This window comes from Phodopus roborovskii, unplaced genomic scaffold (genome assembly GCF_943737965.1).
Source record: "Phodopus roborovskii unplaced genomic scaffold, PHOROB, whole genome shotgun sequence".
Classification (NCBI taxonomy): domain Eukaryota; kingdom Metazoa; phylum Chordata; class Mammalia; order Rodentia; family Cricetidae; genus Phodopus; species Phodopus roborovskii.
Genome location: NW_026126484.1, coordinates 966,735 through 986,184, shown reverse-complemented (window position 1 = coordinate 986,184; position 19,450 = coordinate 966,735). Strand labels below are relative to the sequence as shown.

The 19,450-nt window shown below is 41.9% G+C and overlaps 1 protein-coding gene and 1 non-coding gene across 2 annotated transcripts; one reads left to right on the top strand and one right to left on the bottom strand.

Annotated features, from left to right (window-relative positions):
- Nucleotides 1–3,648: 3,648 nt before the first annotated feature.
- On the bottom strand, nucleotides 3,649–3,721 carry Trnam-cau (transfer RNA methionine (anticodon CAU)). Its single transcript has one exon. It is a non-coding gene; the product is annotated as a tRNA-Met (tRNA).
- Nucleotides 3,722–15,996: 12,275 nt separating this feature from the next.
- Nucleotides 15,997–16,941, top strand: LOC127229621 (olfactory receptor 2B11). Its single transcript, XM_051194695.1, has one exon. The coding sequence runs from the start codon at nucleotides 15,997–15,999 to the stop codon at nucleotides 16,939–16,941; it is 945 nt and encodes a 314-aa protein (XP_051050652.1).
- The last annotated feature ends 2,509 nt before the right edge of the window (nucleotides 16,942–19,450 follow it).

Here is a 19,450-nt window from a genome sequence, read left to right as displayed (position 1 = left end):
AGTAAAAAACAAACAAGCAAGCAAACAATAACCCTAAACTAAACAACTCCCCCTCATAGAACCAAAAAGTTAACAGCAAAATTAAAGAAGACTTGAATGAGAGGACCACCATTGCCAAGATCTTGCCCTGCAGCTGAAACCTGCAGCTGCTGTGTGCACATTCCACTTACACAGCAAGAAAAGGGCCCTAGTTCCTTTCCAGCCAAGCTGGTACTGATCACAGTAGCAGGTCTGGCCAAGCACACACTGAAACAAGAAAAACAAATAAACAAAAAAATACTCATGATGTCACAGGAGTCAAGCATGGTGGTACACAGATGTAATGCCAACATTTAGGAAGCAGAGGCAGGGTGATTGTGGGTTCAAAGCCAGCCTGGGCTACATAAGTGGGGATGGAGGAAAAGGAGGAGGAGAAGAAGGGAGGTGGAGATGGAAGAGACCAATATATATTTTTCTGAAATGAAAATCAAAGTATAGGCTAGAATGCAAGAAGCTCCAGACTGAGGCATGTCTTTAAGCACCTGTGCAAGGGGTTGAAAAATCTAAGATAGTAGATGATGCACATCAACTGTGACAGGACCAGTGGGGTACACTGCTTGGTGCCAGTCTAGAGGCAGACCTGTGTCTACCGGGGCTGCCAAGGAGCCTGTGTAGGTATGGTTTGGCCAATCACAGATCCTATCTATGCACTTACACACACACACACACACACACACACACACACACACACACACACACCCAGAGAGAGAGAGAGAGAGAGAGAGAGAGAGAGAGAGAGAGAGAGAGAGAGACTGGAGAGAAACCCAAAGTACACAAGATTAGGCAAGCAGTCTACCACTGAGTTATATTATTAGCCCATCCCTGTAATATTGGAACAAAAAATCAATAGGTACCAGGCAAACTCATTCCAGGATTCTTGGTAGATAGTCCTCAACCAGAAATTCAAAGTGCTTGGTTTAAGCCAATGAGAGGTTACAAACACCAGTCCCTGGTATTTGATGAATCTGTAAGTAATAACCACCTCATGTGAGACAAAACTGTACATGGTACCAATCCAGGCTGTGTGCCTACTGCACAGAATACCTGCCACTGAGATGATATTTTCAAAGAAATAACCTAGTCAATGGCAGCCAACCATGGTCAAATCTCAGATCTATGTCCTTAAGGGTAGATCCAGCACAGTTGATGTAAGTCAAGAGAAAAAATGACAGGAAGCAAGCAGTCTGTGTGTGTACAGTCAGACTTCAAAGGCCACATACCCATAGACTGAGAATAGAGTTTTGGGCTTCCTGACATCAAAATGTCATCCATCAGCAGGGTGTGGTGGGGTACACCTGAAATCCTAGCCCTCAGGTAGTACAGACAAAAATAAATATCCAAAGCTTGGTGCAAGTCAGAGCAGTAGAGTGAGAACCTGTCTCAAAAATAGTCAAGAGTAGTCAAAAGACATCTGCTTAGCACAAAGAATGTCTGGCAAACATTATCAACATATGCCGTAAGTGGGAGATGTGTTATCTGCAGCAAAGCTAATGTGAGACTGATGGTATATGGCTCAGCCATATGGCTGCCAGTATTCATGACATTCAGAGTCAACTAAAAGTGTGTCACTAAGGGAGAGACTGGGGCTCAGAGTCAGAAAAGTTACAAGTTCAAAGACTTGGTTAGCATGAGTGACAATAGCTAGGCTAGCTATGTTTATTAGCAGCTGGTGACTACTAATTAGGAGTCTGTCTTGTCATGGAGTGCTAGAGATTGAGGTCTTATGCTTTTGATGGTTATGTGCCTGAGGATGGCTTTTAAATTCTTGAGAGATGTTTCTGTGCTACACAGTTGTGTTTTTATAACCATAAACCCTGTTTTTGTAAAACCCCACTAGGTGATCTGTTCAGTGTTGAGCAAAAATTTGGTTTTTATACACTGAGTAGATCTAGTGGTCAAAAGGCAGGCTTTCCTATTCCATCAACAGATAATTGAAAGCTGTTGGTTATCCATCATCCCTTGGACTCCGAAGCTTAAGAAATCCTGTTGGTTTTGAGTGACCTTCACAATAACTTATGAAATCTGGCATTTGTCTCACACCTGTATGTAACATAGAAAATAAAACACCCAGAGACTGATGTTGGGGTTCAAACTTCAAGCTGATGACTAGAAAAGTAAAGCAGCTGGCCACTAGCTTATTAGTTCTACTTCAGGCTGAATGGGCTGATCCTGTCTCCACAAGTTCTCATCAAACCTCAGACTGTATCCTCTCCTCAGCGTAGCTGGAGAACGAATGTCCCCTACTGAATACTGAAGACCCTGCTTCTATCTTTTATACCCCTCTAGAGCTGGGATTAAAGACATGTGATTTGTTACTATTAGACTGATTCAATCTCCTGTAACCTCAGGTGGCCTTGAACTCAGAGACATTGGTCTATCTCTTAATCTTGAGTCCTAGGATTAAAGGTTTGTGCCTGGCTTCTGTGGCTAGTGGCTGACTTTGCTTTCTGAATCCTCAGGCAAGCTTTAATAAATCATAAATAATATATCACCACACCTGTAATCTCAGCATGAGAGACTTTCCACGTATTTAAAGGCAGCCTAGACTATGTAGATTGACCCTGTCTTACTTCTCCCCACAATAACTAATAACCTTTGTAGTTTCCACCACAATCAAAGACAGATAAATGGTGTACCTTTTCTAAGACCTGTATGCCCATTCATTGTACCCCACGTGTTTAGAGTGGAATGTAACTAGTTGTCAGTTTGTTCTCCCAGGAGTTAGCTATTGATCCTAATGGTGGATTAGCAAGGAGGACCTATCCAGTTCATGTAGTGAGCTCGTCCTAGGACCCCTAGGCAACAAGATCTTTCCAGGGCATAATGAATACTGTCTTTGGACTTGCTATGGCAGTGTCCTACAGCATTTTGGTGTCATATAGCAGATCTTGGCCTGAATCTGTGACAGTGAAATAAACAGAACTCTATAGCAGATAACTCTGCTGCTCTACTAGTGTTTTGAGACAACCTGTGACGTGTGGCAATCCTCCCTCAGCCTCCCGAATGCAGTGGTTACAGGTGTGTATCACCACACTGCTTTAATGGGTTTTACTCTTATGTCGTTTGAATTTGAATCACAGCTCCTAGCAACTCAAACCAATAATGAAAGAAGTTTAGCTTGATTCTGGATTTGTTAATTCTCTGGTTAGACTCCGTTAGATGCAGACAGCCTCCCTGAAAAGGGAGCCACCTTGTGGTAGACATTCGCATTTGCAATTCAGGGTCAACTGACCATGACCAGACCCCAAATTCCTCGAGCCTGAGACAATACTCCAAGCAGAGGCTCTAACTTCACAAGAACAAGATAGCATATCTGAACTCTTTGGAGCCTCTAGATCTGTGTCAGTTTTCTAGAGCATCAGTAGGTGACTGAGATTTATATTAGGCACACATTTAGTTTTATGTAACATTTGTGGTAGACATATTTTTTTTTTAAAAAAAAGTCTTTAACAAGAGGTACTAAAGTAAGAAGGAAAAGATCTCAAAGGACCACAGCCTCACTACTTGTATAGGTTGCGTCAGGTGACTACTTGTATAGGTTGCGTCAGGTGTTAGATTCTAGATTTCTCTGCCAGATTTTCTGGATTTTCTTCTGAGCCAAAAGACACTTGCCCTCTCTGAGGCTCGAACTCAGGACCTTCAGATTATGAGACTGACGCGCTGCCTACTGCGCTAAGAAGGCACTGGGCCTCCCTTTCTTAAGCAAACCTATTGATCCTAACTTTTTCTCATTTCTATATTCTGAAGTCAGATTTTTACCCGCTGCAACAGAAGACAAAGAAACAGTGTACCTTGCCCACCCCGCCAGCTGCATGAGACCACCGACAGCCGCGATGCAGCCCATCAAAACCGTAAACTCAGTCTTGTTTCTGTGCGTCAAAGCGGTTCTTGAGCGTGAACTTTTTAGATGAAGCGGAGCCCCGAAGCTCCAAGAGCCGCAACCAATATTGTTACAATCCATGTTTCCTAGCCGTGTCACTTGAGTGCCCTCTACTTGTCTAGCCTCCAAAATAGAGTAATAAAGATGAGCGGGAATAGCTGGGAGAGGAAATAATTAGCGTCTTTTTCTTACGCGTGTTAAGTTACTTAAAAGCGCCGTTATCTGCAGAATGGCTTAATACCTCACAGTATCATCTAACGCACTGAATGTCACAGGTAAGTTGTCAGGGAATACCAATCAGTGACGCAACACCGAACTTTGCTGGCAGTTGGAAAAGCTTCTAAATAGTTATATAGTTACATATACATATATTTTCTAGAAATGACATCTTTTCTTTGGCGTTTGGGAGTAGAACTCGGTATGTACCCCAAATACTCCGACCTCGGTCTCCCGAGTTCTGGGGTTTAAAAAATAAAATAAAATTGTTACCAAAAGTTTAGACACGTTTTTATCGTCTCCATTTCACTTGTGAGGAAAGCACTAAGAAGTTTAACCCGCTTACAAAGGTGTGTGGGTAAGAGGGGCTCAGACACCACGCACGCGACTCCTAGGGGGAGCAAACTCCTCCGGTGACTAGATCAGGTGTTCTGTTTCTGCCTCTGGCAAAGACCACTGCCAGCCCCGGCTGGAGCGTGAGATTTGGGGAGGGAGCCTCCTGTTTTCTGAGGCAGGCTTCCATTGAGGACATCTTTGAGTGGGCTGCTGCTGGGTGTCTAGCAGGAGAGGAAGCCTGTTTGTAGAATCCATTGGTAGTTGGGACAGCTACAGAATAACTCATATCTAAAACAGCAAATAATAATAATATTAATATAGGAAAACATACTTGTCCCTTTGAGATCATAAAGATCAGCACTAGGAGTCTACTTGTGTGGTAGTGGGGCTAAGGGGTCTAAAGGTGCTAGATTGAGATTCCAGTTATTTCGGGATGTGGCTTCAAATAACACCCCTGGCAGTCGTATTGTAGCCATTTGAAGCACAGTGGCTTCCAACTTTAGGTCACCTTGAAGATATATGCTATTCTGCAATAAGAGCTTGAAAATGTTATTTCTAAATCTGTCTTTGCTTGTCTTTAAAAATTTTAAAGAAACAAAACAAAACAAAACAAACAAACAAACAAAACCCTGTGGTTCCTAAGTGTTGTGTGGCTGTAGCGCCTTTCAGTGATCACTCATTCCTTCCCAACTCTCCCCTGAGCACTGGGCTTCTGAGTGGACTCATCACAGAGACTGCAGTTGCAGTGACAGCCACTCTGTGCCAGGCAGCAAAAGACTGTTTGTTCCCTTTCTCACATCCACACTTTCCAAATCTGTGCTGCTGCCTCCTTCGCTTCACAGTGTTGCCATGGTTCCCAAACCAAACAGGGTGTCTTCGTTCTCTGTGGTGTCTCTAGGATGTTCAGTTTTGTGAAGGAATACTGCTGTTATCTCACCACACGCGCCAGGTGTATAGCTGATCTATCGCAGTCGAAGCCTTATTAGGACTCAGGATATTAAAGGGAGGTAAAACAATGAGATGTTCTAAGGGGAGACAAATATTCCATACTGTATTGAAGTTCCTTAAACTCGGAAAGAAATAACTCAGTGACTCCAGGAAGTCCCTGAAACGGACCAGATCCTTAGCCCCTCCCCCTTCCTCAAGTATGTATAGATAAGCTATAAACACTGTTAAGAGATTCTCAGAGAAGTAGCGTTGCCTAGAAGAGTCTTAGAACAGCCGAGACTCCTGGAGAAAATAGAGATCAGCCAAGATGCCCGGAAGAAGCCTAGACTGCCTGAGCTGCCCCACACAGTCTCTAACCGGATGAGCTCCCTGTAAGTTGTACAGAGAGCTACTGGTTTCCACCTCTCCTCCTGGGTGGTCACCACCCACCTCTCCTCCTGGGTGGTAACCCACACCGGGCTTGGCTTTTGGTGGTGAAGCCCTGTAATTAACACCTCACCTGTATTCCTAAGGAAACTGAATAAAACCCAGGAGTTCACCAAGTTGGACTTCAGTGGTATCCTTACTTTTGTGTCAGTTCCTTATCGGGTGAGAAGACCTGTTCATGTCTCTCCAGGAATAGTGTCATACAACAATCCACATGCCATTAGTATGACATATAACAATCCACATGCCATTAGTATGACATATTAGAGAACTTGCTAAAAGTGGGATGACTAAATATGTTGTAGTGATGACAACTGGCAATTCAATTTTTACTAAAAGCCAGATTGTGTGTGTGTGTGTGTGTGTGTGTGTGTGTGTGTGTGTGTGTGTGAAGCCATTTGATTCTCTTTCCATGAAACCTATGGATATTATCTTACATGTCCTGATTCATGCACTCAGACTTAAAAGCCACGCACATGACAAGCATCCTCATACAACAGGCACTGGGAGATTGTTCAGAAACAGAAGAGAAGGCAAAGTGCTACAGAGGCAAAGAGAGGGATTCTGCGGTTGCCATGAGGGTGCTGATGCTGCTGTTGCCATGAGGGACCTGATGCTGCTCTTGCCATAAGAGTGCTGCTGGGAACACAGGAATCTGAATGATCAAGGACAGAATTTCTGGAGCACACGGAGGGAGTTCGGTCATGCCCCACAGAGTTTGGTCAATACATGTTGCTTTTCTTTTCATATTTCTTGCCTTCAAAACAGAAAATAAATTTCTTGGAGGCAAGCTTGACCAGTGCTTGAAAAACTGAGGTAGGAGCATCAGTAGGAGTTTGAAATCAACCTAGGCCAAAGAATGAGTTCCAGGTCACAGAGTGATATCCTGTCAAAAAAATAAATAAAAAAGTTTCCTTCTGGTCTGCAAGACCTACATCAGCAAGCTAACAACTATGACTTGTACTCACCTCTGGCGTATATGCATACCAAACATGTAAACATTTAAACCCATGCAAAGGCATGTGCATAAATAAAAATAACAACAACAAAACCTTTTAAAGGGAAGAAAGATTTCATTTGTAGTAATTTATTATAGAAACCCTCAGAGGAATGGCATTCTCAATTTATTTGCCTAACTATAGTTGACCCTCCCTGTAAAGGGTGATGCTGATATTAGGTCCAGTTCTTAGGGGTTTCTGTTCTTTTCCATGAAGTTGGTTTCATATTATTTGCATAGTTTTCTCATGAGATCTGATTAGTCTTGCTGAGATTCCTTAAACATTAACGAAATTCACTACCTGAGAGCCAGACTCAGGGGCACACATCTGTAATTCAAGCACTTCGGTGGGAAGATCGGGTAGTTTCAGTATAAGGCTGTTGAATCACAGATACAGAACTCATGGGCAAGAAAGCAGTTTATTGTTAATAATTGATCTGAATAAATATGTAATTACAACAATCACTGTGCAAAGATCTGTTGAAGGCTTTCAGCATGTCTTTCTAAAGTGTCTCTATTCTGCACCTTCTTGCCTGTGCTCCATCATATACTCATTCATATACATAGACAGGTGTCTTCGGTCTTTCCAGAATACGATTTGTTATATAGTGGCCTAGGTTCTTCCTTGCCATTTCTTTTTTGGAGAGGGAGAAAAACAAATGTTCTCAGTGCTTAAAGTCTTTTTCTGAATTTTGACGTAGTTTGTTATTGATACTAGATAACCCAGCATTGTGTTATTGTTTTGCATAGTATTTTCCAGTCATTTAAAGTTCAACAATAACAGTAATTTAAAGTTCAACAACTGTCATTTAATTCTGTTTATATGTCTTTAATCTACAGAGATGGATTTTAGTCCTCAAGGGGATAAATAAATTAACCTCACTGGAATATGAATTTTAGTTCTGCAATTGAGGAAGCAGCCTGACTCTCTAATGTGGTGACTTTCCTTTTACACACATACTTCAATTGCTGCTTTGGGACTCATTCTCAGAAATTTTAGTTTCGTTTGGTCAGTGACCTAGAAATGTGTATTTTAGTAAGCACTCTAAGTACTGTTGAAACAAGTGACTTTAGAAAACATGGAGAAGATTTTAAAGTAAGGCCTGCCTATAGCAACAGCACCATGTGCTGACTCATGAGCTTCATTTCTCCTATTATCACATAGACAAGAGGAGTTATTTATTGGAATTCATTGCATTCATTTTTTTCATATATAATCTCACTTAATCCAATAATTATATCAAATAAGTATTACAAGAAACATTTTAAGGATGAAGACATAGGTTTAGTGACATTCATGGCAACATAGTAAATGGCCAAATTCAGTTTCAAATCCAAGACTATCTCAGTTTGGAACCCATGACCTTCTCATGGCATCTGTCTTCCATTTCTTTAGAGTCAAGGATAAAGTTTACATCCATAAAGTAAAACAAAATCGAATAACTTAGACTAATTTCAAAACTTAGCCTTTTCAACCTTAAGGGTTTTAAAATAATTTTGTTATTTCTTCTTATAAAGTGAGTGCACCAGTCTAATAAAGTGTTATTTAACTCTATTTATTCCTAAAGGAGGAAAATATAAAATAAAACCTCAGCTGTCTATACAGGAAGTCCTCTATGAAGAAGACACAGATTGAGCTGGGCGTGGTGGCACATGTCTGTAATCCCACACTTGGGAAGAAGAAGGAAAAGAATCTGGAGTCCAAGGTTCTCTACTGCAGAGTGAGATGGAGGCCAGTCTGGGTTACACAGGACCCTATCTTAAAATACAAACACAAACTAGAGTGGAAAGAAGGGATGGAAGGAATCATTAGAAAGTGCAATTTTTTCATCTCTATGGCTGTATCATGTTGTGTCTGCTGTTCATTTTCCAGTTCTTCAGTTTAAAAAGTAGAGATGAGGAATGGAATGGGTGTGGTGGTATATTCCTATAGTCCTGGCATTTGGGAGCTAGGGGCAGAAGGCTTAGAGTCAGAAGTTATCCTCAGCTACATAGTCAGTTCAAGGCCAGACTCAAAACAAAACAGTAGGAAGAGAAGAGGACTGTTTGACACACAGCTCTGAGCAACTTGGTCATGAGCCATCTAATAACCTTGGAAGGGCAGCCTAGGTGTTTGGGAAGGGGCAGAACAAGCATCTTTAACCATCTTTAGAGTGGCTGCCTTTCTTCTACCTTGTTCTGAGGAGCAATTTACTCTGAAAACCTTTTCTTGTGAAAGAGATGGGCTGAAATTGTGCCATCTTGTGGAGGAAATCAAAAGAAGATCTTAATGTTTTAAAGGAGTTAACAAAATGACATAAATTTTGACTAAGGCAAGCTTGACAAATGAAATCTGACTGTATTCCACACACCGCTGACGTAAGAAAGTTCATGCACTCTGATGTTTGCAAAACCTTCACTTAGTATTTGAATACTAAAAACTGCAAAGATCATACAAATCCTGAACAAATTAATTTCTTCAAGCTTCAGACTTTAAGAAGCTATTAGGAATCTTCATGTAAACTGTCTAGGATGTGTTAGATGATTATTATTGTTATATCTTTAGTGTGTGTGCGTGTGTGTGTGTGTGTGTGTGTGTGTGTGTGTGTGTGTGTTATGAATGTACATTTGGGTGCCTGTGAAGGCCAGAAGAGGTCATCTCTGGAGACATAGTTACAGGTAGCTATGAACCACCCAATGTGAGTGCTGGGAATCAAACACAGGTTCTCTGCAAGAACATGAAGTGTTCTTAGCTGCCCAGCCATCTCTCAGGCCCTATTGCTATTGTTATTAATACATTTGTTTGCCTTTGGAAAATTGATGAGGTACATTCTTCTCTCCCTTGATAGTAAGGTGAGATCAATGGATGGGAAAACTGATGCAATCTCTAATTGTAGCCAAGGTGGTAAATATAAACCTTATGCTCCAGCGGGATTAATTCACCAGTGGCAGTCTCTCAGGGATGACTGGTGCATTGAATGAAAGTTGGTTTTATCTACCCCTGAGTCAGCCTTAGAACCAGGAGAATTCTCTCCATCACCTAAGCTGCCACATCAAGACGTTAGAAGCTCTTATTGGTCCCTAGCCTGGTCAGGCCCACTTCTCTCCCTCCTGTCACGAGCTTCAGCAACATTTCTCCCGACTAGACTTCTATAGCTGGTCACATCTGCTATATAAACCCAAACAAACAGAGGTATGTGCTAGGCATGTCCCCCCCCCCTTTTTTTTAAACCAATACAAGATTAAATATCCCTGGGTTTTGCCCAGTTTTATTTGGTTTTGAGATGGGGAATATATGAGAGTTCTGAGGTACATAAGATTAGCCAGGCTAAGATACCTCAGCTAATTGAACTATTGTTCTACCAAAGAAATTGCTAGCACTTGTTTGTGTCAATTTCAGTAAAGAATGAGAGATCAGGCCATGATTGAACAAATACTTTAAAATACAACACACTGAAAATCAGCTCAAGACAGGACAGGATGTCATTCCTTTTCTCTACTATCTTATCTGTGACTGCATGGTGCCCATGCATGACTGTGTTATCTTTTCTGGTTGGAGACAGTCCCATGACACACTGCCACTGTCTCCCTGGCCTTGGTGATACTAACTATCCCAGCCACAGATTCAGGTACTTTATGAATTTTCAATTCAGAAGCTGATTAAGTTGACCTATAGATTTCTAAGAGGCCCTAGAAGAAACACTCAAGCCGATTCTTACCTGCCAAACTTAAAATTTACCTTCTAAAGATGGTTTTGATTTAAACCATCCCATGCAATGCTCACACCAATGCCGCTCTTCCTTTCTGACTACTGCATTTCTAGTCTCCTAGGAGCTCAGATTAAAGTTTGGGGTTCTAACTCCTCTGTCTTGAACCCATGCCTGGCTCCTGTTTGTCACTACTGCCTTTCCAGCTAATGCTCTCCCTGTCCCCAGTTGCCTTCAAAAGTTCCCCCAGTTTCCCATTTTTTTCTCTCCTGTCATCCGTGTGTGTGTGTGTGTGTGTGTGTGTGTGTGTGTGTGTGTGTGTGTGTGTGTGTGCACCTGTGTGCAAGCTTGCAGAGGACAGAAGAGGGCAGCATACCTATTCTCTGGAGTTAAAGATATGAGTTACCTGATGCAGGTGCTAGGGACTAAATGCAGGTCTTCTGGAAGAGCAGCAAATATTCCTTAGCATTGAGCCATCTCTTCAAGCCCGCACCACCTTATTTTTTGAGATCAGGTCTTTCACTGAATGTGGAAGTTGCTGATTTGGAAAAACTAGCTGCTGGTCTGTAGGGCCTTTCCTGTCTGTCTTTGAAGCATTAGGACTACAGCATGCAGCACCATGCCCAGCTTTTCCACACAGGTACTTGTGATCTGAACACTAGTCCTGATGCTTGGACAGGGAGCACTTAACCAACTGAACCATGTCTTCAGTCCCTACTTACCCATATTTCTTAATAACACAAGCTTTAATCCATGAATTTTTTTTTCACTTCTCAATGAATTTGAGCCAAGTGTGGTGGCTCATGCCTGCAGTCCCAGCGTTTGGGAAACCAAAGCAGGAGGATTTGCTTGAGTTCAAGGTCAGTCTCGGCTACATAGTGAGTTCCAGGACAGCTTGAGCTACAAAGTTGAACCCCATTTCAAAATAACAAACTAAGCAGAACCAGAGAAACTGCTATTGAATTGTCCTGTTGTCAGTTTCTCTACTCCTGGTCTCATGTTTGCCTGGAGTCTAGATGTCCTTAGCTCATCCTTGCAGAGGGGTAAACCACACTGCCCTATTCCCAGGCAGAGCAGGGGAACAGCAGTGGGTAGCAGAGGAGACTGGTATCTGAAGCTCTGAGACTCCTTAGTACAGCCCTTCAGACAACCTCAGACAGTACTCTGCTTTTTTTGCTTTGCTTTTTGGGTTTTTAGACAGTGTCTCACTCTGTGGCCCCAGCCAATCTAGAACTCACTATATAATCCTGGATGGCCTTGAATTTAGGGTGATTCTCCTGCTTCAGCTTCCCAAGTGCTGGCATTATAATTGCGAGCCACTATGTCTGGCAATCCATTGTTTTTAATTCAGTCCCCTCAAAGGTCTGCTTTCTAGAATCACCATTCTTTTACTTGCTTGCTGAATCTCTACATCACTGCCCAAGGCTTTTACTTTCTTGTCCATTAGTATGCAATTGTTTGCTTTCTAATTTTCAAATGTCATTGATATTATTTCTTTTCTGTCATCTCCCTTCTCATCCTCCTTTTCATGATGAAATTATATTTTTCATTCTTTCATTATAATTTTAGTTGGCAGAGACAAATATTTGCATTATATATACCATATCTGAAACCGATATCTCTTTCTCTCCTTATCTCTCTTTCTCCCAAGAGATAAGTTACAAGTCAGAATTTCAAGGATTCGTTTCACAGGAACACTCAGCTGATGCCCACTTTTAAAGTCACATGATGCAACCTATTAAATGCCACGTCAAAACATGAAATCATCAAATTTAACACCCCCTGAAAATAATTCACATGGCCCCTGTCTCCTCCCCTGTCAAGCCACCTGGCTGATCAGTTTTTCTCACTTATCACTTCTGATGAGTTCTACAAACTTTTCATGTTCCTCCAAGTTTCTCATAAGTCTTAGAAAAGAACACAGTTAATACAAGACAGTGACTTCTGGCTTCTGGTCATGTTTTATCACAGCTACCAATACAAAGTCAGCATACCCTGCCCTTAACTTCATTATTCCATTACTCTTCCTTTTCTAGAGATAGCTTCTTTCATCCCTTCAAAAGAGAAAGATAAGGTTTTTTGTTTTGTTTTTCCTGCTGCATCCAAATACCCAGCAACAGTGATTGGCCCAATAATCATTTTTTTAAACAAATAAGAGAGGATCCTTCTAACTGAGATCCAGGTTCAGGGCATGTGGGTCAGTCATATGCTGGTTTCCCAGCTATCAGACTGGGATCCTTGTGTAGGTCAGCTCTTTTTTGTTTCTCCAGCCTGGTCTTGATCATGTTGCTCATCACTCCTCCCTCTCTGAAACTGGATTCCAGGAGTTTGGCTCAGTGTTTAGCTATGGATGTCTGCTTCTGCTTCCATCGGCTACTAGATGAAGGCTCTAGGATGGCATATAAGGTAGTCATCATTCTCATTATCAGGGAAGGGCATTTAAGGTAGCCTCTCCATTCCAGAATGAAAATTTGTCATTATGTTCATTATGTCACTTAGTTCATTTGATCATGTCTTTGGTAGCTGTGTCTTGCCTTACATGAATGAATGTAGAGCTACTCATCATGTTTTATATAAAGTATTTTTCTTTGTATACTATGAAGACAGAACTGATAACAGAACTAAAATGTCTTGCACTGGGAACTGATCTTTACGGAGAGAAGGTTCTTCGTATAGATTCACTGCCCTGTGTCACTTATTTGAAACAGTTTAAGTAAGGATATAGTCGTGGTTGTGGATGATTTTCCCTTTGGAGCCACTGTCCTCATTGCCTGTGCATTGTGATCAATTGACAGTGAAAATACTCTGTGGTCTGTGGTCATGTCTCACTTGTACAAAGCCTGCCTGGGGGTCAGAGAATGGAGCTTGCTACTAGCTAATCATAGAGGTCTGGGGGTCTGTACAGGTCTCTCAGTGCCCTCCACCACACACTGTAGGGATTCTAGCAAGTCAACACCATTTAGGTGTGTCTCTTCAAAATCAGATTTCAATCATGGAATAGACGAAACAGTTAAAACAACTCCCACAGACTCAGCCAGTAAACCAAAACACATCTCTCTAGTCAAGATAAAGTCCCATGCAATTTCTTCAGCTAAGGTTTCTCAGATTAATCCTCACATGTGGTATCCATGTCTCTGTCCTAAACTGGGAAAATGCTACATTAATTTTCAAATGCATTATCTTTTCCTCAGGCTTGTCTTTTAAGTGATTCTGATTGGACTTTTTATACATATCATGCAGACTACAAGGACGATTCACCTTCATTTATCATATAATCTTCTCAATGGGCAGAGAGAATTTTTTCTTGAAAATTTTATTTTAGGGTCATTTTAGGCTAACAGAAAAGTTGAGCAAAGGTTCAAAATTTCCCATAATCTCTTTACCTCTGCACATGTGTAGCTTTCCCTTTCTCCTACCACAAAGGAACATTTGTTATAATCAATGAGCTGGAAATTGATGGATCACCCCAAATCCAGAATTTACACTGGGATTCACCTTTGGTATCATATATCATGTGCATTTGGATAAGTTTACCACGGTATACATACATCATTACAGAGTAGTGCATACAGAGGCTATGGAGTAGTTTTACTGTCCTAAATCCTTGATGTTACAATGATTGTTACAACCCTCAGCCACTGGTAGCCACTTAATGCTTTTTAATGTCTCTACAATGCCACCTTTTTCGAATGACAGTCTTCTGGAAATGTGTAGTATATAGCTTTCTCATACTGCCTTTTCTGGTATCTTTTCATGACTCGAAAGCTCATTTTTTAGTACAGAATAATGTTCTATTATTTAAATATACCATGGTTTATTAATATAATCACCTACTGAAGGATATTTCAGTCATTTCTAAGTATTTTCAGTTATGAGTGGGGCAGTTGTAAATATTTGTGTACAAATTTTCAGGTGGTTGTAACTTTTCTACACATTTGGGGAATAGCAAGGGGCAAAGTCTCTAGCTAAGTTTGACAGCTTATGTTTAGTGCTGTAAGAATCTGCTGACCTGTTTTCCAAGTGACTGCACAATTGCGTATCTCAGCAGCAGCAAATGGAAATGGCTGCAGCCCTATGTCTGCCTGAGCATTTGTCCTTGTGTCTGCCCTAGCACTGGACTTTACCTATGTTCTAGCATTTGTTCTTTTCTATGTTCTAGTCCTTGGTCATGTCTGTGTTTTCACATTTGGTCTTATCTGTGTTCTAGCATTTGGAATTATTTTTGGTCTATCACTTGGTCTTGTCTGTCTTCTGAATTTTGTCCATTTCAAGAGGTGTATGGTGGCACCTCATTGCAATAGTCCTTGTTTTGGTGGTAGTATTGCTGATTGAACTCATAGCTTTGCACATACTAGGCAAGGGCTGGACCATTTGGCCACATCGCCAGTCCTGTATTTAATCTTACACCTTTTGCAGATATTTCTTTTTCTGTCATCTTTCCATTTTCCTGAGAGGTATAACATTTCAAGAAAGGCAACTTTATCATACAAAAGAGGAGTACTGACTGCCTTTACTAGAATGGGAAAGTGGGTAGTGGGTACCATGGTGCTCTCAATACCCTGGAGATGCTCATTCAGATTCTTCCCCCATCAGTCTTTACAAGAGATCTGAAATATATTAAACCTGTTTTCTGGTACAGTTTTCTCTATTGTTCAGGATTCTTAGTTGTAAATAGTACAGTGATTGTAATAGTTTAAGCAGAAAAACAGTTAGGAAAGCAGTGCTTCACAGAATGGGTGGGGGAGGGGGAAGAAATGAAGAGAAGGAAGACATAATCAAGATTGTAGTCCAGGGAGAGCAGAAGTGTCCTTTGCTGATGCCACAGGGATGTTACTTAGGAGGTGGTCTGCTCTGAATTTCTGAAACCCCTTTCCTTTCCTCATTCCTTTGTATTATCATTCCATTAAATTCAAGTCCTAGGGACTAGCATCTGATTGGTAACTCTAAATCAGCACTCCTTTAGCGTCGAGGTTTCAGGGAAAGCAACACAGTGCCCATCTTCCGCTGGTATCTTTCAGCAGATGGAAGACATTTTTAAGCAATACAAAAAGTTGTTCCCCCCTCCCCTTTTTTTTTCTGCTGACACAAAGAAGTGGAGAGAGAAGCTGGCACCTACCACACTGCCCAAACCCTGCCTTATTTGTTCAGGGCTTTCAAATGCCTCAGTGAAGAAGTTCTTTGTAAAAGAGAGTGGGGGCAAGAAAGCAAGCAGTGTATAAAACGGCTTTGTCCCCAAGAAGAGCAATCCAGGTGCTTGAAATGTTCCCTATAAATTATTATATTTATTAGCATTGCTGTGATTCATGTGGACATCAAATGTCAGATCTTTACCCATAAAAAGTACATTTTTTTCTAGTGTCTTCAGAATTTCTACCAACTTGTGATTTTTGTTTGTTTGTTTGCTTGCTTGCTTTCAAATCATCAGTTTCTTCCTTGATTTTATCAGGTCACTCCCCTTTGAAAATTCAATGAAGCTCATCAATGGAGGTTTCCCAGAAGATTTCATTCTCATGGGATTTACCAAATATCCATGGCTGGATCTTCCTCTCTTCTTTGTCCTCCTGACCTCCTACACGTTCACGTTGCTGGGAAACATTGCTATTATTCTGGTCTCTCAGCTGGATTCCCAGCTCCAAAGCCCCATGTATTTCTTCCTTACCAGCCTTTCATTTTTGGATCTTTGTTTCACCACCACAACGGTCCCTCAAATGCTATTTAATTTACAGGGACCCAACAAGAACATCACTTACATAGGCTGCATGGCCCAGGCCTATGTGTTCCATTGGCTAGGCTGTACAGAATGTGTTCTGCTTGGCATCATGGCCTTAGATCGCTATGTGGCTGTGTGCAAGCCTCTGAGGTACTCTGTTATCATGGACCACAGGTTCTGTCTGCAGCTGTCAAGCACTGCTTGGCTCACTGGCCTAGCCAATTCACTACTACAGTCTACACTCACCATACAGTTGCCCCTGTGTGGGAATCAGATGCTGGACCACTTCTTCTGTGAGCTGCCTGGGCTTATTAAGATGTCTTGTGGGAACACCACAGTCAATGAGATTACTTTATCAGTGGTGGCCACATTCTTGATAATGGGTCCCCTTTCCATGATACTTGTGTCTTATAGTTACATTGCCCAAACTGTATTTCGAATTCCTTCTGCAGCTGGGAGACTTAAAGCTTTCAACACTTGCTCATCTCACTTGCTGGTAGTGTCTTTATTTTATGGGCCAGGTATCTACATCTATATGCAACCCTCAGAGGATGGCTCCCAAGACCTCATCAAGGTTTTGACTTTGTTTTACTGTGTCATTACTCCCATGGCTAATCCATTCATCTACACTCTGAGGAACAAAGATGTCATAGGAGCTATGAGGAGACTTCTGAGGAAGGCCATTTCAACTAAGGGGATATGAAAAATGATTTTTCATTCTGAATGGGAAGGCCCAACAATAATAAGAAGCATCCTTTTGATTTTGAGTTTGTTTTGTCTGAAATAGGGAATTACTGGCCTTGAACTTGTGATCATCCTGCTGCAGCCTGTAGAGTGTTGGGATTACAGGTGTGCATAAGCACACCCAGCTTAAAGGGGTTACCCTCAAACCACGCCCCCCCAAAACTATAACGTCAGGAAGGGGTTACATTTTGATGAGTGGTTGGCAAAAGGGGTCCCCAGACTCACCTAAACATCACAAGTTATTGCCAAGGCTTTTGGTTGTCATTCCCAGCCTGATGGTTAAGACCCTATTGCTGAAGATACCACTTAATTATGTCATAGAACATGAAGAAATTGAGCTGGTGCTCAAAGAGAAGCTTCACTGCTGCTAAGTAACATTCATGGTGCTGGGAGACACTGTGAACAGTGCTGGAGGAGAAAAGTAGTCAGTACCACCCAGCACAAAACCTGCAACCCACACCAGAGACTGCCTGCAAAAACAAAGAAACAAACAAACAAACAAACAAAAAACACTGGTAGCCAGGCTTTGGTGGTGCACATCTTTAATCCCAGCACTCGGGAAACAGAGGCAGGCAGATCTCTATGAGTTCCAAGCCAGCCTGGTTTACAAGAGCTAGTTCCAGGACAGCTTCCAAAGCCACAAAGAAACCCTGTCTTGAAAAACCAGAGAGAGGGAGAGGGAGAGGGAGAGGGGGAGGGAGAGGGAGAGGAGAGGAGAGGAGAGGAGAGGGAGGGGAGAGGAGAGGGAGGGGGGAGGAGAGGGAGGGGAGAGGAGAGGGAGAGGAGAGGAGAGGAGAGGGAGAGAGAAGTTTTTTCCCTAACCCTTTCCCAAATGTGTAAATTACTAAAGGCAAAACTAATGAGGAAGACTCATAGGACCTCGGGAACCTAGTTAAAGTCCAGTCCAGAGCCCTTAGGGGCCCCTCCCATCTCCTTGATGGGAGCTGTTTGTCCATCTGATTAATTTGTCCCTTCTGCTCTTTTTCTTTCTGTGGTCTTTGCCTCCTGTGTCCCCTTTGTCTTCTCCTGTTGCATCACTTTCCAGTCACATTTGCTTTCTCTGAGTGGGTCTTCCTTCCAGAGGGCACAGTTCTTTGTGCACCACACAGAACATGTACCACGATGAAACGAACTATCTATTCTACCCTAAAACATCAGTTTTAAAGAAAAATTACATTTATTTTAAATTTCACCACAGCAAGGGTGAGGTAGAGACAGGAAAATCAGTCTTGGCTGCCCTTCCACAAAAAGAAAGAAAAATCAACCCCCCCCCCAACACCAACAAATTTAACAAAACAAACAAGTAAAACAGAATACCTACCATGATAGGTGATATCCAAATATTGCAGCAGTGGAGGAGTTTTTTTTTTTAAATGGTTCCAGAACACATTACTATTGGTGGTATACATTGTGATATTTCAGTAAGTGCACACATTGTGAAATGCCCAAATCAAGATAATTGTCATGTTCATGACATAGGAGTGTGTGTGTGTGTGTGTGTGTGTGTGTGTGTGTGTGTGTGTGTGTATCTGGGGCACAGATTCCCCTTTGTAGGTTCATGATCTTACTGACAATTGAAAAATGAAGTAAAAAAGGATCAGGAGGACAACATACTGTAGTCCAAAAGACACAGCAGGTGACCTGGAGGGTAGGTACTGAGGGGAGGGCAGGGAGGAAGAAGTTACACTTTAATAGAACAAGTGAAAAATAGTCCCACACATAGGTCAGAAACCAGAAAAAGGACCACCTGGTGTCCAGCGTCTTTGTTCCTTGTTCCTATTGTAAGGATGAAAACTTGCCTTCCTGTCATGGTGATGTGAACCTTGAGCTGGAATGCAGTATTCAGCTGGTTCCTTTCAACCAAGGGCAAACATTAACCTGAATACTATTTAGTTAGCCTTGCACTCAGTGAATAGTTGACCTGGGTGGCTTAGAACTCAGATGTGCCTGAGAGGAAGGGATGTTAACGGACTGTGGGTTGTTGTCAATTTATGTTCCAGCTTTGTAAGGTTTGCGATTGTTTAAACACTGTCACTGGTTCTTTTTTAACCTTGCAATCAGTCACAAGCCACCTGTGGCTGTCACTTATTGAGAGGCTAGAGTTTAATCTTACTCTAGTCGTGGTAGTCCAACACTTGAAAATAAGTTACAGTAAGCCGGGGGACTTCTCATTATAGTGTTTGAACTGTGAGTCCATTTTAGAAATCTTTGATTTCCTGTGTCTACCAAGACACTGACCACTGACATGATCACTTGTTTCAGAGGAAACGGACATGTTAATGTTCATGTATCAAGTGGTGCCTGGAAGACAATGGCTACAAAGGGCCCTTTAATTCCATTCTTCCTGCCAAGCAATACCATGATAGCTGGCTAATTTTGTGTCAGTTGACACAAGCTAGATTCATCAGAGAGGAGGGAGTCCCGCTTGAAAAAATACTTCCATAAGGTGAGACTATAGGTAAGCCCAT